This window comes from Lactuca virosa, chromosome 2 (assembly GCF_052849685.1).
Source record: "Lactuca virosa cultivar CGN04683 chromosome 2, Lactuca_virosa_CGN04683_v6, whole genome shotgun sequence".
Classification (NCBI taxonomy): Eukaryota; Viridiplantae; Streptophyta; class Magnoliopsida; order Asterales; family Asteraceae; genus Lactuca; species Lactuca virosa.
The window spans coordinates 147,524,090-147,549,104 of NC_136427.1; the positions used below are offsets into that span (position 1 = coordinate 147,524,090).

Below are 25,015 nucleotides of genomic sequence, written 5' to 3' on the forward strand. Positions count from 1 at the left end.
ATTGATGAAGGAATTATAAGAGAAATGGGAACTATGCATGTACTACACTAATGTTTGTTTCCCCTCTGTTTGACATCGGCAACGGGAAATCGAAGAATCACAAACCTCATCGAAAAAAGGATCGAGGAAATAACAAAATCGAGGAACCAAATAGGCAGGGAAGACAAAAAATGTAGGAATTGAATGGGTTGTAGGTCAAACAGAGAAGAAAAATTGAATAGGGAGAGAAATTGGTGAGGGTTTCCACCAAGGCAGAACTTTGGTGGATGGGAACTGGAGGAGAGTCGATTTGGGAGAGGAAAGGGTAGGCGTTGGTGGAAGGATCGGGAAGAAGGCAAAGGAAGGAAAGAAGCACGTGGCAAAAAACGGGAAAGGGAAGGAATGAGTAAGCAAACTGGGATTCAGAGCATTTGTCCAGTGGAAAGGATCTATTGGACACGTATCAGTGATGTGAAGCGGTAGAGTCGGTAGAGGAAAACACGTGGTCTCAAATTAAAAAGAAATTACAGGGGGCAAACTTTATTTCCTAAAAAGGAATGGGTGAATTATGCCAAAATGGTTAGGAAGATACCGTAGCTAAGATAGGAGAAGAAGGACCGAAATTTTTAATATATATAAGTAGAAGGGCCGAAATTGACCAAAAAGGTTGCTGTTTACTGTTACTTTTTTTCACATCTTTAATATATATATAATAATAATAATAATAATAATAATAATAATTAATAATAATGAGAATAACAATGGAAATAATAATAATAATAATAATAATAATAATAATAATAATAATAATATTATTATTATTATTATTATTATTATTATTTTTATTATTATAAATCTATTCCGTAGCTATTCTTAGCTATTTTGTAGTCATTCTCTTCCGTCGGTAGTCCATAGCTATTCTGTAGCGAATTACATACGGAATACCTACGGATTTAGTTCTGTCGTTATTTCGTAGCAATTTTGTTGCTAATTACCAGTGTTGTAAAAATCCCGATTAGGTCCCGATTAATCTCCGATTAATCCCTAGGCGCTACTCGACCGATTAGAGAGCGCCTAGCGATTAATCCATGCATATGAAATGACTGAACAGTAGAACCCGATGAAATGTTAACACTTTGAAGAAGTTATATCTCAATAGAAGCTATTTGAGGTATGATTAGTGCTGTATTTATCATATTAACCTATTTTGTTATGATATTAATGATATTTATGAACTTTTATATGATATTAGTCATATTTAATTTTTTAAAATCTAACTAATTAGCAATTAATGGTCCCCGATTAATCCCCGGTTAATCTCCGCCTACCCGATTAATCTCTTAACCCCAGTCCACCGACTAGCTAACGTCGAACGATTTTTACAACCTTGCTAATTACTAACAGAATACCTACGGATTTTCGTCTGTAACTATTCCGTAGCTATTTTGTAGTTATTCCGTTACTAAATTAGGGTATCCCATTTCGTAGATATTGTGGAGGTTATTACCCACGAAAATTTTCCGTAGCTATTTTTGTGTAGCAAAAGCCTTTGTTTTCTAGTAGTATATATTTAGATCAACACAAACCTCTAATAAATGTGAAATTGTCCCCCAACATCTAGATTTCTTTTTGGCTACCATATTGATAGTTAAACCCATCTTCTAGTATGTAAATGGATTTAATGACCCCATCTAAGTGTTGTTTGAATTCTTTAGCCGCCACCATTATTTAGCCAAAATAGCTAAATTTTGATCCTTTATCAAAACAATGCCTAGGGTACCATTTCCCTTGTATTTATTACTTTTTCCAAAACAACCAATGCCATCTTTTTTTTTTCGAAACGGCGAGATTTTATTAACCCACTTCCTAGAAAGAGCCTAGGCAGGGAAAGAAAAAAAAACAAATACACGTTTACACAATTGAGAAAGGATTTCAACACCAAAGCACCCAATACTTCACCCTATACTTCACCCAGCTGAAAACTAAAGAAATCACATCATCAGCCACCTTAGACGAAGAAGATCGGATATTGTTGAAAAGCATGTCATTTCTCGCCCTACAAATGAACCAAAAGCAACCATACACAATGGAAAGAATTACATTCATTTTCTTAGGACAGTTCCCCCAATTAGCCGCGAATGTAATAATCTCCCTCACGGTGTCAAAAGCAGGAGGAACAATATTGACACACCAGTTCCAAATCTGACGAAGCACATCAATAGCAAACGGGCACTTGAAAAGAATATGCTTGGCTTCATTGACACCCCCACACAGCCGCGACATGAAAGGTCATCGATGTTGATCCCACGCTGGGATAGCGCACACGCAGTGGATATTCTACTAATACAATCTCTCCATATGACACAATTAATTTTCAAAGGCATCGTGTGATTCCAGATTATGCCATTTAGCATGGGGCAAGAGATGTAAGAGTCAATTAGCTTTCGGACACTACTCACCAAAAATCTCCGGTCATTCGAAAGCTTTGCTCTTAGAGTATCCTCCGCGCCAGATCGGGTGTGATTAGTCATAATACTTCTTAACATATTTAGCTCATCAAACTCCTCCTGGCAATTTGGCAGCCGTTTCCAAGCCCATCCCCCAATATCAGGACAAATTCTCTCTTCGACGAAACAATACTTCTGCCGCTCAAGAGAAAACAACCGAGGGAATTTAGAAACAAAAGTGGAGTCGCCCGCCCAATGGTCGAACCAGAACAACATATCATTCCCTCTTCCCACCTTGACTTCAAAATAGATGAAAAATTGATGCCAATCTTTCCCAACTCATCAACAATTTTCAGGATCCTTCAAAATTTTAATAGGCGCTTTGTAAATAAAAAAGAAAAAGGTTCCAAGACTATCCGTTATAAATTTAAATACTCAAATGCTTGCCGAAGGATAGATCACATACATTCAGACATTCATTGTGATAACTTGGAGCAAAACTTTTTTTCGATCATATTTCGGTGGACAGACATAGGTGCTCCCATAGGGATTTACAAAATAAATGAAAGACGGCTAACTAGTAGAGTATCAAAAGCTACACGCATATGACAACATCTAATTATGTATCTTGAATTGAACCTTCAAATAAGCTTTTATTCATGTTCATTTTTAAACTAGATGACAATTTAGGGCTTCATTTATTCTTATTCCGTCTTCACTTATCCATACCCTTTAACCTTTGTTTTTACTAATTAAATTAGTGATTATATATAGTTTTTACTAATCATTGATATTTTTACTAATTAAGTTATGATTAATAGTTTTTTAATAAACAAATTAATTTATTTACTAAAATATTATTTAGTTTATTTATAGATAATTTATTAATACTATTTTTAAAAAATAAAATTTATTTAATTAAAAAAAATTAAAATAAAACACAACGATAATAAAATAATATTTTGACGTAACTTTTAATAAAAGAGTTTAGATACATTTATATTTAATCCTTGATATGCACCTAAATTGTTTCAATTTATAATTATGTTTTAGCTCTTTGCTAATAGTTTTTTATACCATAATTTTAAATATACGAACTAAAGCTTAATTACATAGAACGATGTAATAATGGTTTCTACAATATCACTTCAGGTGATATATATTTATGATTTGTTTCCTCTTTTGATTTAATATAATAATGGTTCTATAATATCAATCTTATTTCTTTCATAACTTTAATACTTTCAAATTCACCCCTTACATTTACATAAAAGTTAAGGTTAATACCTTTTATTTATTAAACTTTTAGTGCATATCAATCTTATATATTAATTTGACGAAAAAGGATATATATATATATATATATATATATATATATATATATATATATATATATATATATATATATATATAGAGAGAGAGAGAGAGAGAGTTGAAAGTATTTTTTTGAAACTGAGAAGGAAGGATATAAACTGCAAGTAAGGTTCAACTTAACGGGTTAAAGATATAAATATTAAATATTACTTTCCAAAGGGTTCCTGGGCAAGAATTCATAGCTGTGAGATTGATTCGAAGGATTTTACTACTTTCAAGAAGTTTTTACCAACCTTTTCGTAAAATCAACATTTTTATTAGTAATTAGGTGTGAGACTCATGTATTATATGAGTTAATTAAAAAAATTAAATATCAAAATGTAAACATTAAATATTTTTTAAAATTAAATTTTAAAATAAGAAAGAAAAAAAAACATATTTATTGTAATTTAAGATCATATTTATTACATTTAATACTTTACTTATATAACTATATGTATTATTTGACCTTTTTATTTTAAAAATTAAGAAAAGCTAAAAATTGACATGCGTATATTATTTATTTCAAAAATACTACAAAATAACAAGTGTCAAAACTTATGAGAGATTGACATATGACAAAATGGACCTTCATTTATTAAAGTAGATCGGTTGAAAAAGTTAAAAGCTATCAGTAAATATTAAAATGTATCACATCACAAATAATGATTACATGGTTAAGATTATAAAATGAGGAGTAGCAATAAAGTATCCCCAATTTAAAACAACTATGTATTCTAATGAAGTTCTTGGTGTTATTAATTGACCACGATACAAAAAAATAATGTCATATGCATATTGCAAATGTGATATATTAGATCCATTGTTAAGAAGTTGAATACCCATGAAAATGTTTTTCTGTAGTCCTTCCATGACAATACTTAAACCCTTTTGTATCAAGGACGAGAGTTACCTTAGGACCAGGCCTATACTCAACCTCAAACATTATTTATTTATTTATTTATTTTTTCTTTTTGCAATTGGAAATGGAGATTGGGTGCAAGTTATTTAAAAAACAATTGTAGTTTGGTTGGTAAGGAGTTGTATCTCTTTAAGACAGGGGCGGAGACTAGACTAGCTTTCCAGGATAAAGAATGCAACCAAGATAGGGATGAATGACTCTACTGACAAGTTACGGGATACGAGCGTCATCCCCACCCCTGCTTATACAGAACCAGCTCAATTACATAGACCCTGTAGCGAGTTGGTTAGGAGGAAAGGAAGCCAGTGACTCCCCGTCTTTCTTATTTAAAGAGAGTGAAATGAGCCAGTAGCTCTGGGAAAGAAGGAAGAGAAAGGGAAGGAATCACTATAGTTACTAAAAAAAAAGGTTCGGAATCGAATCCGCTCAAGCTGTGAACAAAGAAGAAGCTCTTGCCACTGTCGGTCTAAGCGCAGTTGGAGGAAGGGGAGATGGGATGAGTGAGGTGGGCCCCTTCACACTTTCGTTTACTGGAATGAAAAGAATGGATACGACAGTGGTGCGCGTAGAAACCACAGGGATGCACTTCATGGACAAACTTGGGCTGAAGATGGCATTTTTGATCGCCTAGCCATTCGTGTGTGCCGACAGGTATGCTATTTGCCATACATTATGAGTTCAATTCTATTGTCTTACATTTGGTTGTGAGTTTTTATAAGTAATTCATTTCTAAAGTTATATTTTAACCAATAATATTTAGAAGTTAAATTCTTTTAGTAGTTAGTTTTTAAAATTTACATATTTCACAACTCAAATTTTATAAATTGGCATAATTCCATTTTTTAGCTAATTTAATTTAGTTTATAGTTTTTCTTTTTTAGATTTATTTTTATTATATATATAAAAAAATTGTATTTACAGTTCAATTTTCACTTTTCGTATAGGGTCTTCAAAATCAACGAACCGGCCATATATATATATATATATATATATATATATATATATATATATATATATATATATATATATATATATATATATATATTTGAATTATCTTATAAGGAACACCTAAAAAAGTTTTTTTTTTTTGGCTCAGCTACCATGACAAGACAGGGGAGAGAGGGTCTTCTTACCCTTCTAATGAAAATTCATAAGTGACCTATATTAATGGGAATTAAAGTTCTAGCCGATGTTAAATTCCCTTTGATCCATGATTTGCAAACCATTAACATTATTTTTATACCAAATTGATTAAAATGTGTAGTCTAACCTATTACACTATATTTAATACACAAAGACTGTTATAGATAACTTTTTCATATATAACTTTTATAGTTTTCTTTTTAAAAACAACTCTTAAATTTATTAGCAGCGAAAAAAGTTGACCCACATCTTTTTATTAACAATAACTTTAAATTACATTATCAAACATTTATAACCAAAATAAATTATGGCGTATATAAGTAATTATTGTATCATTTAAACAACAATTTAATTTGTTAACACAATAAGCAAGTTTTTTTTTTTTTTGAAACGACCAGTGTTATAAAGGCTCATCCAAACTAGCAAGTAGCTAGAGGGGAGCAAGAAACAAGCAAAACGTACAAATTAAAGTTTAAAAAGAAAATGGGTGGATAATGAATTCCTCCTAGTTACAAGGATACTTTCTACCTCGATATTTAATCAATGTAAACACCGACGCCTTGATATTGTCCACCACACGACTGGGGTTGACGAATCTCCCCTAAAATAGCCGGTCATTACGTGCTCTCCATAGATTCCATAACGTCCTGTAGCAGATGGCTGTGAGTCTCTTCCTTTTCTTAGGGCATCTACCCCCATTGGCTGCAATGTGAATTGTTTCTTCAATGTTTTGGAAGTCTGACCAGTTAATACCACACCACAAGAAGATATGTTTCCATACCAAACATGCATAGGGGTTGTTGGGAAATTTAGGGGTTGTGGTGGAGATCTGGATACCAACTTGGATCGTGATATCACTTTCCGAACTGATATTTCTACTCTATGTCCGGGTTACAAGAAATTCAGCCTAGGATAATCCAAGTGGACACTTACGTTTCTAGGCACAGAAGACGTAAGCCAATATGCTAGAGGAGTCTGTGAAAGTCTGATGAAAACGAGAGTTTAAGATGGGAACCCTCTTCTGTAGAGGAAGAGCTGTTTATATATTAAACACGATTAGGGTTTCATTAGGGTTGGGCCGTCATTAGTTGCTTTGGAAGCAAGTAATGTTAATCCGAATTTAATGAGGATTTAGGGTTACCAAAAACTAACGAGTTTCGTTAGTTTTACCATAATCACCCTCAAGAAATTGAATTTTCCATTATGTTCCCATATGTAAAATTGGGCTGTCATCAGCGGGACCTCAGCCAGGGGCTCTGCCCCTTGGACCCCGCTAGGGGCGCTGCCCCTTTGGAAACTCCGGACCCCCAACTGGTCGTCGAACCGGCTTCTGATTCGATCTTATAAATGTGTGCACTCCGCACAACCCCCGTACATATATTAGAGTACAAATCATAAAGCCCCTTAGTGTGATATCCCCTAATTTCTCGGCCAGAAAAGATCGGTTTAATTTATGCTTTTAAAATAATTTCAGAGTAATCATTTGATTAAAAGTGTTGCGGAATTTGTTCCCAGAAAAACATGATAAAAATGTTATCAGATCATTTCCGAAGAAATGTATTTTATTCACTAAAACCATTGGGATGTCATTGTCAATACAAAAACATAAGCATAAACAAAACTTACATTCATTTACACTAGTGATCTACTTCTCTTTTAATCTCTCAGTGTAAAGCAACTTCGTATCAATACCTGTGATACAAAGAAACTGAGTGGGTCAGGCTTGGAAGCCTGGTGAGCATATAGGGTTTTCAACCCACAATAAATAATAAACTTATTAAGTTCTCAGTCAACAATAAATTTATTAATTTCATCAACCAAAAATAGCCCTAATTACCCATTCCCATTATCCTCACTTTACGTCCCTAAAACAATTATCACAAGGGACCTAGCCTAAGGATTTTCACTAGGGGTGACAACATTGCTTCGGGGGTTCCTCAGCAATTTATGTCAAATAAGGCAACCAATAGGGTGACAACATTGCTTTCCTCTGCAATTTATGTCAAACAAGACAACCTAACATAAAACAACCAATAAGGTGACAACATTGCTTTCCTCAACAATTTATGTCAAACAAGACAACCTAACATAAAACAACCAATAAGGTGACAACATTGCTTTCCTCTGCAATTTATGTCAAATAGGCACGAAGTCACATCGTCGTCATGAGCTAAGTCCATAGCTCTTATTTATCGACATTATTTCCCACGTGAATCCCTCCCGCAATACATGTCAATGGGTTTTTAGAGTACAGCTGATGAACATATAGTTCACACACTTACAGGTCGACAGTATTTCCCACGGGAATCCCTCCCGCAATACGTGTCAATGGATTTTTAGAGTACAGCTGATGAAAATATAGTTCACACACTTACAGGTCGACAGTATTTCCCACGGGAATCCCTCCCGTAATACAAGCCTGCTAGTGTTCCACAGACCGTCTAGAATAGTCTATGGTTGTCATCCATACTCTGCTGAATGACGGGGTTATCGACAGTATTTCCCACGGGAATCCCTCCCGCAATACATGTCAATGGGTTATCGACAGTATTTCCCACGGGAATCCCTCCCGCAATACGTGTCAATGGGTTTTTAGATCTCATTTCACCACTCACTCTCAACTTATGATCTCATTTCACCACTCACTCTCAACTCATGATCTCATTTCAGCACTCACTCTCAACCCATGATCTCTATCACTGATCATCTCATCTATCCAACTCACCTTTCATCACACACCCACTATTTCATCTACCCATGTTTTACCCAACATTTTTGTAGATAAAATACATATACAGTTTAAATTATTTAAAAACATATATAAATCATTCCTTCAACATCCATCTCAAATAAACAAACAATATATATTCACACAGCACATATTTTATATAAAATACTTCATATCTATGTGTAAGGTGAAAGTAACTACACACTCACTTGATTTAACGATAACCGGGCAGCACTTCGTTGCCTAAAACGATCGTTTCTAATAAAACCGGGAGTTTTATTGAGAAACCGGGCTCTGCGAGGGTCGGGCTTCGAAACCGAAAAAAATAAATTTTCCGGGCTTCTTGGGCACTTCGGGACGTGTTCCGGGCGTTGGATTTAATCCCGGGGCTTTGGGGGAAGTGGAAATAGTGAAAATATTGAAAAATGGGTGAAAAATGCCAATTTTCCAAAAGTACCCGGGAAGGCTCGCAAGCCTCCTATTTATAGGACCGAGGTTCGGACCTGAAACAACGAGAAGAGGACACGCGTCGCAGCTGCGAGGTTCGGCGGCTGAAGGCGATGCGAGGCTCGGACAGGTGTTGTCTTCGGATTGGTCCAGCTCCGGATGACTCACCTGCTTCGGATGACTCACCGAGCTCGGACACGGAGGTGACGCGTGGCAGCTTCTGATTGGTCGAGCCTTCGGTGCGACACGCCTCGCCAGCTGGCCTCCGGTGACTCAATAGTTCGGACACGTAGCACACATGCAGCGAAGGTGACGTGGCCGAAGCCACCTATGAGAAATTTCTCGATTTTTGTGCAAAAACTTCTAAAATCCATAACTTTCGCATACGAGCTCCGCTTTTGACGTTCTTTATATGCACGCGTAGGTAAAATTACGCTGTACAACTTTCGTTTAGAATTCGTCAGCTAATTTTGACTTTAATTTTTATATTATTATTTTTAACAGACCGGGACAAGAAATCCGTTAGAAATTCATAACTTCTTCATCTGACGTCCGTTTTCGTCTGTCTTTTTACCGTTGTGCTACTATTGACAAGACCTTCGATTCTCGTTCAGGTCGTGTCGGCTAAAAATCACTCGATCTAAAATTCGAGTTTTTAGCTGTCTACTACTAAGCCGAAACTTAGAAAAATCATAACTTCTTCATACGAAGTCAGATTTGGGCGTTCTTTTTATACCTACTCTCGGTTTAACAAACACTACGACTTTCGTTTAGATCACTAAGGCCAAAAAGTAGTTTATCAAAAACTCACTTTTTACGTCATTCGGCACCGTGCCGGTTTTGTCGTGAAACTTCGGCAGATCATAACTTCTTCGTTATAACTCGGATTTCGGCATTCTTTATATATCCGTAATCCTTTTCACGACCACTACAACTTTCTTAATAGATATCGACTTTATCTAATATTTATTTTTGATCGCTCATTTTTATTCTAAATTAATTAAACCCTAATAATTAAGCATAAAACACATAATTCACATAATATTCACATAATTCCTTTTCATTTCTTCTAAATGAGTTACAAAGGTTAACCTAGACTATCATGTCAATATTAATGCCTAGCCTAGAAACACGGGCATTACACTTAGCTCACATGTTGGTTCCAGTTATTTGAAATGACATGGGGACACTAAAATCACCAACAGGAGCAATGCACCAACACATGATTCGCGCATTCACACCCTTCAATACATTAGCTACAGTAGCATGTATCAATCTGTATACCTCTTTGTGATAGAGCCATTGCAGTAGGAATCCGTCCCAATGCAGCACGCCAGGTAAAATGTAACATCCCATTTTCGAGTCCAAAAATTTTGATTTATATATAACGACTTAGGAAAACATTCATAAGAAAATATCATGAAGTCATATCATTTCGTAAAAACCATAATCTCATGTTTGGAAATCATATCATAAAAGTAATAACAATGTCAGAGTACAATCCCAAGAAATCTCATAATGGGGAATCCAATGTGTGTATGATGTGCAGCTACCGCGCCGGCTCTTTCCCCTTCGTTGAAGAGGTACCTGAAACAAAACTGAAAACTGTAAGCACGAAGCTTAGTGAGTTCCCCCATCATACCACATACCATATAATCATATAACATGCACAATACCATTCATATCTGGGTGCCCGACCTACCCCTTCGGTCCTCTCGACCGGTGACCTTGCCTAGCATATATGGGTGTTGGCCTACCCCTTCGGTCCTCTCGACCGGTAACCGGGAGCTAGCCTCCTCTTCGGTCCTCTCGACCGGTAACCGGGGACTATTTCACTCCCTACCACTGCCATGTAATAACATAACATAACATACATGAATATATTGTCAGGCATATCTGGGTGCCCGACCTACCCCTTCGATATCTTTCAACCGGTAACCGGGAGCTAACCTCCCATTCGGTATCTTTCAACCGGTAACCGGGGACTATTTCACCCCCTACTACTACCACATAATATCATATCACATATATCATAATCTGGCTAGCATGACTAGGTACTAAACTACCCCTTTGGTCCTATCGACCGGTAACCGGGGACTATTTCACCCCCTACTTTCACTATCACGTAAAATCATATCATACCAGCACATAAACATAACAGGTAGTAGCAAACATAGACAATTATCACAAAGACAATTATCTAACAACTCTTACTGGTGGGCCGGCATTGTGGCCGTAGACCCACCCCTACTGGAAGGTAACTCATCTCGTATGAATGAATGTTGTCAATCCGAGTGAGAAGTCTCTGTCTGCTGCTCCGGCAATTCACCGGCTATAATCCCCATAAAGACACTTAGTCAGAAGCTGATAACTACTCTTAGGGTAAATGACTATTCTACCCCTGGCCAAAGTCAATATCCTGGTCAAAGTCAACTTCCAGTCCCTTTCCTTTCTTTTGACCCCTTCCCGACTCTACTCGTCGAGTTTTAGCAATGAATCGACGAGTTCTCCTTCTATAATATCATTGAATGGACCTTCATCCGACTCGCCGAGTTGTATAAACAACTCGTCGAGTTCACCTTCATCATATGAACATGTCCAGTCTGTGACTCGCTGAGTTGTATGAACAACTCGTCGAGTTCATCTTCAAAATTTGGGAGATCGCCTCGGACTCGCCAAGTCTGTTCATACACTCGTCGGGTCCTATGACTTCCAGGTCCATAATCATGTCCATCTTTGTTGAGTCCTTTTCTAGACTCAACCAGGTTCCTCAAAACAACAAAGGTCGGGAAACCATGAGCCGACTCGCCGAGTCCAAAGAACAACTCGCCGAGTCCACTAAGTCCTTGCTCCATAAAATCGATTTCTGTTGAGCTTATTTTATCCAAAGGGTAGATCTGACCTCTTAGGGTCGATATAATACGTAAAGTCACAAACTTTACGTCTATGCATGGGCCTTTAAGCTCAAAAGGATCAAAAATGAGATCTACAAGATGCATGGGGCTCTCATGGCCATAAAGTTGGCACCTTTATGCCATGAGAACCCTCCAAAGTCTAAGATCTGAAGCCATTACTTCTACATTACCCTCTAAACCCGAAATGGCTTAGGAATACCCCAAAGATGTCAAGATTCAAGCCCTAAAGTAGATCTATCAAATAAGAAGTCAAGGTTGGAGCTTTTTACCTCCAACAAGCTGTAAATGCAACCAAATCTATGGATCTACTGACCTCCTCTTGGATCTCCAAGTCTTTCCTTCCTTCTTCACACTTCAAATCACCAAGAATGCACAAAATGGGTTAAGAGCACACAAACAAGGGCTTAGGGTTTCAATCTAGGGTTTTTGGAAATGAGAGGGACGATGGAGGCTGGTTTGGGATGAGTTAAGTTGTTTAAATATGGTGCAAACCCTAAATATTAGGGTTTTTTCCAAACAGCTCCTACTCGTCTCGTCCGTCTTCCGACTCGTCGAGTAGGTCACTTAAACCCCCGATCATAAGTCGAGTCTACTCGACGAGTTGGGCCTCCGACTCGCCGAGTCCCAGAGTAAAATGCAATATTTTCTTTAATTTAAATGCGTACCAGGAATCGGGTGCTACAAATCTCCCCCACTTATTTTAGACTTCGTCCTCGAAGTCTGGTGCCGAATCTGGAAAAAGCTCGGGGTAGTGCTCCTTCATCTCTTCCTCCAGCTCCCAAGTCCATTCTGATCCCTTGTGGTGCTGCCATTGCACCTTCACCAGCTCCACCCTCTTGTTCCTCAGACCCTTCGACTTCCTGTTGAGGATCGCCACTGGCCGCTCGATGTAATTCAGGCTGTCATCCACCTGAATGTCCTCTAAGGGTACCACCGCCGAGTCGTCCACCAGGCACTTTCGTAACTGGGAGACGTGAAACGTGTTGTGGATCGACTGAGTTCCACTGGCAGATCCAGCCTATACGCCACCTTGCCCACCCGGGCTATGACCCTGAAGGGTCCAATATACCTGGGGCCCAGTTTGCCCCGCTTCCTGAATCAGATGACGCCCTTCCATGGCGACACCTTCAGGAGGACCACATCCCCGACCTGGAACTCCAGTTCCGAGCGGCGCTTGTCGGCATAACTTTTCTGCCGACTCTGAGCAGTCTGGAGCTTGCTCCTGACCTGCTGAATCCTCTCTGTCATCTTGAGCACAACTTCGGTGCTCCCCATGACTCTCTGGCCCACCTCACCCCAGCATATCGGGGTCCTGCACTTCCTCCCGTATAACATCTCAAAGGGAGGACGATCGATACTCGCGTGGTAATTGTTGTTGTAGGAGAACTCAGCTAATGGGAGATAGGTATCCCAACTACCACTGAAGTCTAGCACACATGCCCGCAACATATCCTCCAGAGTCTGAATAGTCCGCTCGCTCTGTCCATCCGTCTGCGGGTGAAAGGCGGTGCTAAAGTGTAGACGAGTACCCAACTCGTCGTGGAATTTCTTCCAAAATCTGGAAGTAAACCACACATCTCTGTCGGAAATCACGGAGACTGGCAGTCCATGCCTAGCCACCACCTCTCGAATGTAGATGTCGGCCAGCTTCTCGGCCGATATACTCTCCTGGATCGGTATGAAATGGGCACTCTTGGTCAGTCGATCCACGATGACCCATATGGAATCCACTCCCCTCGCGGTCCTGGGAAGTTTGGTGATGAAATCCATGGTAATATCTTCCCATTTCCACATGGGATATCTAACGGCTGCATCTTGCCGTGTGGCCTCTGGTGCTCGGCCTTGACCTTCCTGCGGGTCAAACACCACTCCACATACCATGCTACGTACCGCTTCATGCAGGGCCACCAATAGTCAGGACGAAGATCTCTATACATCTTTGTCGCTCCGGGATGGATAGAAAACTTGGATTTGTGCGCTTCCTCCATCAATATATAGCACACGCCTCCATGATAGGGGACCCACACCCTACGGTGAAGAGTCAATAACCCTCGGCTATCATAGTCGAAGGAGGAAACCTGACCCACTATACGCTCGCTTTTTCGATATTCCTCCTTCATAACCTCCTGCTGGGCCTCCCGAATCTGCTCCAACAGTGGAGTCACTACTGTCATCCGCATGCAAATGTCTCTGATCGGCGCTGCCTTACGGCTAAGCGCGTCGGCCACCACATTGGCCTTCCCCGGGTGGTAAAGGATCTCACAATCATAATCGTTCACCACATCTAACCACCGACGCTGCCTCGTGTTCAGATCCGGCTGATCCATGAGGTATCTCAGACTATTATGGTCCGTGTAAATGGTACATCGAACCCCATACAGATAGTGTCGCCAAATCTTGAGGGCGAAAACGACCGCCCCAACTCTAAATCGTGCGTCGTGTAGTTCGCCTCGTGGGGCTTCAACTGCCTCGAGGCGTAGGCGATGACATGCCCTCTCTACATCAGTACTGCGCCCAAGCCCGAAAGAGACGCGTCACAGTATACTACAAAATCCTCCACGCCCTCTGGCAGGGCTAAGATCGGCGCCTCGCACAATCTCTGTCTCAGTGTCTCGAACGCTGCCTGCTGCTCAGGCCCCCAACGAAAGACTACGACCTTCTTCGTTAGCCGAGTCAAAGGTACGACTATCTTGGAGAAATCCTGGATGAATCTCCGATAATAGTCGGCTAATCCCAGAAACTCTGAATCTCAGATGGAGACTTCGGAACCTCCCATCTCATCACGGCCTCCACCTTGGCCGGGTCGACCAGAATACCGTTCTGGTTGACAAGGTGCCCAAGAAACTGCACCTCGCGCAACCAGAAATCACACTTGGAGAACTTGGCGTACAAGCTTTCCCTCCTCAGAGTATCCAAAACCTCTCGCAGATGCTCCTCACGCTGCTCCTGTGTCTTGGAGTAAACCAAGATGTCATCAATGAAAACTATCACAGACCGATCCAACATCGGTCTGCACACGCGGTTCATGAGGTCCATGAACACGGCAGGAGCATTGGTGAGCCCGAAGGGCATCACCACAAACTCGTAGTGACCATAGCGAGTCCGAAAAGCAGTCTTCTGTATATCCTCATCCCTGACCCTCATCTGATGGCAGCCTGACCGCAAGTCTATCTTGGAAAACCAAGATGCTCCCTGGAGCTGGTCGAACAAGTCATTTATCCTCGGGAGTGGGTAACGGTTCTTTACCGTTACCTTGTTCAGCTCCCGGTAATCTATACACATGCGATGCGACCCGTCCTTCTTTCTGACAAACAGGATCGGGGCTCCCCAAGGCGAACTACTCGGCCTGATAAATCCCTTGTCTAACAGCTCCTGCAGCTGCGTAGACAACTCATGCATCTCGGGAGGAGCCAACCGATATGGTGCCTTGGCTATCGGAGTCGCACCAGGGACTAGGTCGATCATGAACTCCACCTGTCGCTCCGGAGGTATCCCAGGCATCTCCTATGGGAATACATCCGCATAGTCTCGCACCACCGGAACATCTGTCACCGTCGTCTTATCCTCCTCTCGGGTTTCCATAACATAGGCGACATACCCAGCGCAGCCCTGCTGAAGGTAGCGCCTAGCCCTCGCTGCTGAACATAGTGTTGGTCCGCGTTGTGGGCTCTCGCCCTGAATCACCAGCTCTCCCCCACTCGGGGTCCTGATCTGAACCAACTGTCGCGCGCAGTCGATCACTGCCCCGTTGGAGCTCAACCAATCCATGCCTATAATCACCTTGTTCCCACGCAACGGAATGGGAACCAAGTCTACCAAATAACGCTCCTCGAAAAACCTCAAAACACAATCCCTGGAAACCGTCGATGCTCGCACTGATCGATCGTCCGCAATCTCGACCTGTAGAGGGCAATCCAACATGCCCGAAGACTCAGGGAATCTCTTGCTAAGCGCAAGAGAGACAAATGATCGGGTAGCGCCCGAATCAAACAGCACCTGAACTGGGATACCGTTCACATGGAACGATCCTAAACAAGACATATCACATGGCACATCAATATCATAAGCAACATAAGATAAAAGCTAGGGAGAAGAAATCCTACCCGTCACCACATCGGGTGCGGCGCGTGCCTCCTCGGTAGTCAACTGGAAGGCACGACTCCTTACCACTGGAGCCTCTGTCTTGCCCTGCCGACCATCAGTGATCCGCAGGGTCGCTGGAGCTGGCGCCTTCACTGGCGCTGCTGCTGTCAACTGAGGGAAATTGGCCTTTTTATGGCCTCGCTGGTTGCAGTGGAAACACATCAACTTTGATGTCTGGAAAGTGGGCGCAGGGGCAGTACAATCCCTGCTAAAGTGCCCCAACTTGCCGCACTTGTAACAGCTCGACGATCCAAACCGACAAACGCCCTCATGAGTCTTGCCGCACTTTCCGCAGTGGCCTCGACCCTGCTGGCCCTTCGACCTAGAGTCGGATCCCTTGGGCCTCTTCCCCGAAACCCCAGTAATATGTCCCTCCTCCGCCTTCCTCTTCCTGATGTGCTCCGAGTCTATCTCTCTCTCCCTTGCCCTGGCAATCATGGAATCCAGGGTCGGACATGCTGAGAAGCTAACATGCTCCCGAATATCATCTCTCAACATGTCGTGATAGCGGGTCCTCCGCATATCCTCATCTCCCGCATACTGGGGCACCAACAATGCCCTTTCCCGAAACTTGGCGGTAATCTCCGCCACTGTCTCTATCATCTGCCTCATGTCAAGGAAATCCCTGGCCAACTGTTGAAGCTCCACAGCTGGCGGAAACTCATCCCTGAACCTGGTCACAAAGTCCGACCAAGTCATAGCCTCAATAGCCGAGGCGCCCAACGAGTCACCAACCGACTCCCACCATCCTCTGGCCCTATCTCTCAAGCAACCTGCATCATATCGCACCTTCGACCCCCCCAGGGCAGAAGCTAGTCAACTGTGCAGACTCAATGTATGCAATCCATCTCCTAGCTGCGATGGGATCCTTAGCCCCATGGAAATCCGGCGCACCACTGCCCCTAAATTCCTTGAAGGACAGTGTACGTGACCCTGACTGGCTGAATGCCATATCGCTCCAGAATGCCCTGAGGCGATCCTCCATCAGCTCAATGATCCCTTCCTTGATCGACCCGAAAATCACCAGGGTCGACTCAAGGATACCTCTCGTGATCTCAGATGCGATGAACTCGCATAGTCCCTCGTCCACTGGTTCGGAGCCTGCCCCTGAGCCCGATACTGAACCGGATCCTGATCCTGAACCTCCCCCTCCATGACGTGTGATCATCACCATTTTGAAACATAGCACAAAATCGTCAGAATCATACATAAACCTCGGGAGGTTTCATACACTCTACAAGTTTCCTGGTTCCATCTCGGCCCTCCTTGACTCGAGTACGGATCCTCTGCTTTCAGTAGTACGGGCCCATACTACTTTCCACATCTATCCGTACTTTCCTCAAGGATTGCTTCAACTTCACCAAGTCCCTTCTACTACTGCTGTCCTCTTTGCTAATCCCATCCTAGGCTTACCCTAGGGTAACTCTCCAACCTACTCTCTGCCACCAGCTGCATAAGGAACCCCTGCTACCTTTACCTAACTAGCTCGCGAATACCATTACATATTACTAAGACCAGATAATTCTTCTAATGAAAGGTCCTACCCCACAACGGTTGGACTCAAAAACGAGCTGCGCAGTAGGGCTAGACTTAACCTTCTGGAATTATTTCGTCCTCGCAATATGTAATCTTAACGTATTCGTTCACTAGTTAGCTAAAGATAACTAGGACTCCCGAAGCACAAAGCAATAGCATTCGGGCATTGAGTAACCCAATCCAATCGTACTCTATCCAAGCTATCATATAACTGACTAATCAGTAACATCTCGCAGCACAAAGGCACATATAGCAGGCATATCAGACATCTTCCTAGATCCTTAGCCCTAATCTAGCATGCAGTTCTCACACATATAAAGTAGGCATATAAGGCATCCTTCCTAGATCCTCTAGCCCTAATCTAGCATGCAATTCTCATAATCATATCATATCATAACATAACATGTATGGGTATCTTGGGAAAAACTTACTTGAGCTCGGCCGGTCGCACACATCACACATCTTGTTCTTTTTCAAAGTTCATTTTTCTCTTTTCAAACTCCTTTTTATAAAGTGATTTTCTTTTGAAAATTTTCTTACAAAGTCCTCAGTTTGAGTTCAGACACACCCGAGAGTGTATCCGAATCCCTCAAACTAAGGCTCTGATACCAACTTGTAACATCCCATTTTCGAGTCCAAAAATTTTTATTTTTATATAACGACTTAGGAAAACATTCAAAAGAAAATATCATGAAGTCATATCATTTCGTAAAAACCATAATCTCATGTCTGGAAATCATATCATAAAAGTAATAACAATGTCAGAGTATAATCCCAAGAAATCTCATAATGCGAAATCCAATGTGTGTATGATGTGCAGCTACCGCGCCGGCTCTTTCCCCTTCGCTGAAGAGGTACCTGAAACAAAACTGAAAACTGTAAGCACGAAGCTTAGTGAGTTCCCCCATCATACCACATACCATATAATCATATAACATGCATAATGCCAGGCATATCTGGGTGCCTGACCTACCCCTTCGGTCCTCTCGACCGGTGACCTTGCCTAGCATATCTGGGTGTTGGCCTACCCATTCGGTCCTCTCGACCGGTAACCGGGAGCTAGCCTTCCCTTTGGTCCTCTCGACCGGTAACCGGGGACTATTTCACCCCCTACCACTACCATGTAATAACATAGCATAACATACATGAATATATTGTCAGACATATCTGGGTGCCCGAGCTACCCCTTCGGTATCTTTCAACCGGTAACCGGGGACTATTTCACCCCCTACTACTACCACATAATATCATATCACATATATCATAATATGGCTAGCATGACTAGGTACTAAACTACCCCTTTGGTCCTATCGACCGGTAACCGGGGACTATTTCACCCCCTACTTTCACTATCATGTAAAATCACATCATACCAGCACATAAACATAACAGGTAGTAGCAAACATAGACAATTATCACGAAGACAATCATCTAACAACTCTTACTGGTGGGTTGGCATTGTGGTCGTAGACCCACCCCTACTGGAATGTAACTCACCTCGTATGAAAGAATGCTGTCAATCCGAGTGAGAAGTCTCTGTCTGCTGCTCCGACGATTCACCGGCTATAATTCCCATAAAGACACTTAGTCAGAAGTTGATAACTACTCTTAGGGTAAATGAATATTCTACCCCTGCCCAAAGTCAATATCCTGGTTAAAGTCAACTTCCAGTCGACCTGACTCGCCGAGTTGGGCCGCCAACACGTCGAGTCCCTTTCCTTTCTTTTGACCCCTTCCCGACTCTACTCGTCGAGTTTTAGCAATGACTCGACGAGTTCTCCTTCTATAATATCATTGAATGGACCTTCATCCGACTCGCCGAGTTGTATGAACAACTCGTCGAGTTCACCTTCATCATATGAACATGTCCAGTCTGTGACTCGCCGAGTTGTATGAACAACTCGTCGAGTTCATCTTCAAAATTTGGGAGATCGCCTCGGACTCGCCAAGTCTGTTCATACACTCGCCGGGTCCTATGACTTCCAGGTCCATAATCATGTCCATCTTTGTTGAGTCCTTTTCTAGACTCAACCAGGTTCCTCAAAACAACAAAGGTCGGGAAACCATGAGCCGACTCGCCGAGTCCACTAAGTCCTTGCTCCATAAAATCGATTTCTGTTGAGCTTATTTTATCCAAAGGGTAGATCTGACCTCTTAGGGTCGATATAATACGTAAAGTCACAAACTTTACGTCTATGCATGGGCCTTTAAGCTCAAAAGGATCAAAAATGAGATCTACAAGATGCATGGGGCTCTCATGGCCATAAAGTTGGCACCTTTATGCTATGAGAACCCTCCAAAGTCTAAGATCTGTAGCCATTACTTCTACATTACCCTCTAAACCCGAAATGGCTTGGGAATACCCCAAAGATGTCAAGATTCAAGCCCTAAACTAGATCTATCAAATAAGAAGTCAAGGTTGGAGCTTTTTACCTCCAACAAGCTGTAAATGCAACCAAATCTCTGGATCTACTGACCTCCTCTTGGATCTCCAAGTCTTTCCTTCCTTCTTCACACTTCAAATCACCAAGAATGCACAAAATGGCTTAAGAGCACACAAACAAGGGCTTGGGGTTTCAATCTAGGTTTTATGGAAATGAGAGGGACGATGGAGGCTGGTTTGGGATGAGTTAAGTTGTTTAAATAGGGTGTAAACCCTAAATATTAGGGTTTTGTCCAAACAGCTCCTACTCGTCTAGTCCGTCTTCCGACTCGTCGAGTAGGTCACTTAAACCCCCGATCATAAGTCGAGTCTACTCGACGAGTTGGGCCTCCGACTCGCCGAGTCCCAGAGTAAAATGCAATATTTTCTTTAATTTAAATGCGTACCAAGAATCGGGTGCTACATAAAAGTGCTGATTTTTATTGGGATGAGTTTACACCAAGATATCTGAATTGGGTTATTGTTAGCAGGGGGAATAGAATCTAACTTTCTCCTTAAGACGTTGACTCTATAGACTCCATCAGGCGTAGGGGCAACGCATTACGCAAGTAACAATATTAACTATACGCTATTGTTTCAAAAAAAAAAAAAAAAAAAAAAAACTAAAAGAGAATAAGTTCAAAGTGAAATGACTAATATGTACTGTTGAAAATTGAACACTAAATAGTGTGTTAATAAATAACATAATACTTTGGTAATATAGTATTCACTGATGATATATGGTCCATTGGCATAGCCTAGACTTCTCTAGCATGCCAGCCTAGCCTGGCGCGCTCCTGCCAGCCCTGCCTGGCGTTCCCTTTCCAGCCTTGCTGGGGACTCCCTTACCAGCCCTGCTGGGGACTCTCCTGCCGGCTCGGCCAGGCGCTCCCTCGCCTGGCGCTCCCCTGCCATCCTTTCCTGGTGCGCGCCCGCCAGCCTTGCCTGGGGCGCGCACGCCAGCCCCGCCCGGCGCCTCCGGGCGGCCTTGCCCAGCTCCTTGCTAGTTGGGCCTGAATTGGGTTGGCCCAAGGCCTGACCCAATTCCCCTTGACCTAATTGTCCACTATAAATATAATAGTGCCTCCTCCATGAAAGATGACTTTTCCCAGACCCCTTTTCCCTAAGACCTTTCCCCTGGACTCTTCCCCCATGGCTCAGCCGCCACACTATACTCCGACCGGGTGGCTCAGCTGCCACCCGCCGCCGTCAACCACCATACACCACCACCAGCACCAAGATGGTTCTCTCCAGCTATGGAGGACCATCTCAGATCTTTCAGATGATCCAACTTGACCGTCGGAGTCCGCTCCGGGGGCACAGTCCCTGGGGCGGCTCTAACGACTTTGCACTGTGATGTCCAGATCTCCGCCGCAGCAGAAGACCAGAAGACTCATCGGAGGTCGATGTCGCAACATTCACCAACACCAAATTTAACAACTTCACAAAAATCATTACATTTTGACTTTACGAGTAAACAATAATATATTTTTATTAGCAATTAAGCTAAAAAATCTTAAAATTGTATACGAATTTTGGCTATTACACGGTAAACTCGTAAAAGATAAAATATGAGGATTTTTTTTCATAAACATACTGATAAAATATGAGGGTTTTTCATAAATATTCTCAAAACTGAAGGGTTTTTTTTTTTTTTGAAAAAATAGTAAATTAAAAAAAAGATTCTTTTAATTTATTTTTATTATTATATTAATGTAGTATTTTTTGTTTGACAACAATTACCATCTTATTATTATCTTATTGTATTTTTCTGTTTGTTTGATAGATAGTATAATCTTACCATATATTTTTTAAGTAAAATTAATAATCCAAAAGTTTAAAAGAAATTATCTTTATAAAAAAGCTTTTGTCAAGCAAATAACATCAAGTTTGAAAAATCATTATCCTTGTCGTATGATCATACAATCCCACCTTAGTAAAATGATTGTGATGATACTTGAGTTGTTTTTGGGCAAAATCAGGGTATCATCGGATGATCATATCGTAAGATGATATGATCGATCGTAAAATCGTTACTATTTTTTTGAAGTGTGTAATATTTTGTCTTGGACTAACTAAGTGCATAGAATATGAACCTAGAAAACCCTTTTGAATTTCTATTATTATTAAATGATATATTGTACACATATTTTTCATGTTTTTGGTAGGGTCTTACGATCCCAGATCGATCTAATGACCCTAAATCTATGACCCCGAAATGATCTTAAGATCAGAATTATGCAAAACGAAAAACGATCTTATATAATATCTCAATCTTGACAACTTTGAATAATATCATTTGTCAGAAAATTATAAAAAACAATTAGTTTTTAAAAGAAAAGAAACTATTTTGATAATGGATAATCTCTGTTAGACAAAAAAAACACCATAAGATTAAACTAAGATAATACAATCCCATTAGAGAAATACAATAAGATATAATACGATAATAATTTGTATTTTTCTAAAGTTTTGTTTTTTTAAATATTTACTTTAACTTTTAAAATATTATTTTTTACTTTAAAAAGAATTTTATAAGATAATATCATCTGTCAAATAAAAAATATAACAAAATAATATTGCATTAAGATTATAATAAGATAATAAAATTAAATTTTAAAAGTTAAAAAAAATATATTTTAAAAAAAAAATAACCTTCAAAATTTGATATATTTATGAAAAAGCCTTGCATGAAGATTATAATAAGATAATAAAATTAAATTTTAAAAAATTAAAAATAATATATATATTTAAAATAATAACCTTTAAATTTTGATAATATTTATGAAAAAGCCCTCATATTTTATCTTCAGCCAGTTTACCGGTATAAACTAAACTTCATAAATAATTACAAGTTTTTTTTGACCTTAATTGCTAATAAAAAGAATATTAATACTTAATCCAATATGAAGATTTGTGAGATTTCCTTAAACCTTAATGTGATGTGAAATTGGGTTGGAGCAAACTTAATGTTATATTTAGTCTTTAAATATATAGAAGAGATAAAAGCACCTTATACTGAGGATTATTATAGAAGAGATAAAAGTGGCATTGGCGGAGCTTATATAACAGGGGCTGTTTTTCAATTTTTTTACGTATTCTATTTTCGGCCCCCAAATTAAAACGTCAAGCTCCGCCAAAAGGACCTTATACTTCACACTTAAGGTTTATTCCACATGCATCGGGCTTAAATTGTTAAACTTCATAAATTGGCAATTGTATTTAAACTTAGAAAATATTGCATTCTTTTTATTTTTAATTTTTTATAAACTACTCTTAATTCTATACCTTTTGTCCATCGAACTTGAACCCTCGACTACTCTCTCAAGGGAGAGGCACCTTTCCAATACCACTGAGCCTTTGGTTGAAAATATTGTATTCGACCCTTCCCTCTACAATACCTTTGATTAATGTACTACTAAGAGTTAATAAAAAACAATAACCTTTTTATTCCAGACATGCATATACAAGCACATGGGAAACAAAAGAGAGTACTCTCCCAGTGTTGATTAAGCATGCTTACACCAAACAACAGATTCACATCATTGATTAAGCTTTCCAAGATGACAATGGAGGAGTATCGCAATCCTTATATGTTGCAATTCCAGCACCATATCTGTCCCCCTTCACTGAATCAGCTGAAGCAATGGCTTCAAGTTCAGCCATGTCTTCTGGTGTTAGTTTCACAGATAAAGCTCCAATGTTCTGTTCAAGATTCTCAATCTTTGTAGTTCCTGGAATTGGCACCACATCATTTCCTTGGTGGTGAACCCAAGCCAATGCTAGCTGTGATGGGGTGCATCCCTTCTTTGCTGCCATCGCATTCACCCTCTCATACATGATCTTGTTATGTTCAAGATTTTCAGCTTGAAACCTAGGCATATACTACAAAATGAACATAAAAATAAAAACAAAACATTACATATAACGCCCTCTTCAGTGGTAAATTTGAAGTTAAAATTATTGAATTGGAGGGGAGTATAGGGTAACCAACATACCCTACGGAAGTCACCATCTTCCAACTTCTCGAGCATCTTTGGACCAGAGGAGAAAAAACCCTTTCCTAAAGGACTGTATGCAACAATCCCAATCCCAAGTTCTCTGCAAGTAGGAATGATATCTTCTTCAACATCTCTTGTCCACAAGGACCATTCTAGTTGTATGGCTGTTATTGGGTGCACAGCATGAGCTCTTCTAATGGTTGATGCTGAAGCCTCTGATAATCCAACGTATTTAATCTTTCCTTCTTCCACCAGCTCTTTTAGTGCTCCCATCTAAGAATAATAAAAAGATTTGAGATCATTATGAATGGATGATGAATTTAACGACTGAAAGAGAAGGATAGTGTGAAGAGGAGGAAACCAACTGTGATTTCGATAGGCAAACGATTGTCAATCCTGTGTTGATAATACAGATCAATACAATCAACACCAAGTCTCTTCAAGCTAGCTTCACAAGCATACTTTACATATGCGGGATCTCCGCAGACCTCCATCGCATCACTATCGTATTTGATCCCAAATTTGGTTGCCAGCTCCACTTTCTCCCTCAGCCCTCCCTTCAAAGCCTGCGCTTAAAGAAAAAGCTTGCTTTATATGAACCACACATGATCGAAACAATAGTTGCAGTACCATAAAACTGATCACTGAACTGAAAGGTTAAGAGGAATGTTACCTTGCCGATAAGGATCTCGTTTGTTTGAGGGCCGTAGATGTCGGAGGTGTCGAGAAAGGTAACGCCGGCGTTAATGGCGTGCTGGATGAGCTTGATCATGTCAGGTTCTGGTTTGGGGGTTCCATAGAAAGCTGACATCCCCATACAACCCAAACCAAGAGCCGATACCTCTAAACCCTGTGAACCCAGTTTGACTTTTCGAACTCCTGTCATTTTCGAGCTTTGATCTTCTTCTACAGAGTGATTGATGAAAGCAACCTTCGCAGATAACCTCATATAGGACTGTGAAGTTGGTAGTTGGTAGGA

The 25,015-nt window shown here is 40.6% G+C and overlaps 1 protein-coding gene across 1 annotated transcript; it reads right to left on the reverse strand.

Annotated features, from left to right (window-relative positions):
* Positions 1–23,460: 23,460 nt before the first annotated feature.
* On the reverse strand, positions 23,461–25,015 carry LOC145159581 (putative aldo-keto reductase 4). The gene is made up of 4 exons (XM_079078586.1): positions 24,710–25,015; positions 24,402–24,602; positions 24,034–24,309; positions 23,461–23,920 (listed from the first exon to the last, which is right to left on the reverse strand). Exons 1-4 carry the CDS (start codon positions 24,983–24,985, stop codon positions 23,585–23,587), a joined length of 1,089 nt encoding a protein of 362 aa, XP_078934712.1. The 5' UTR covers positions 24,986–25,015; the 3' UTR covers positions 23,461–23,584.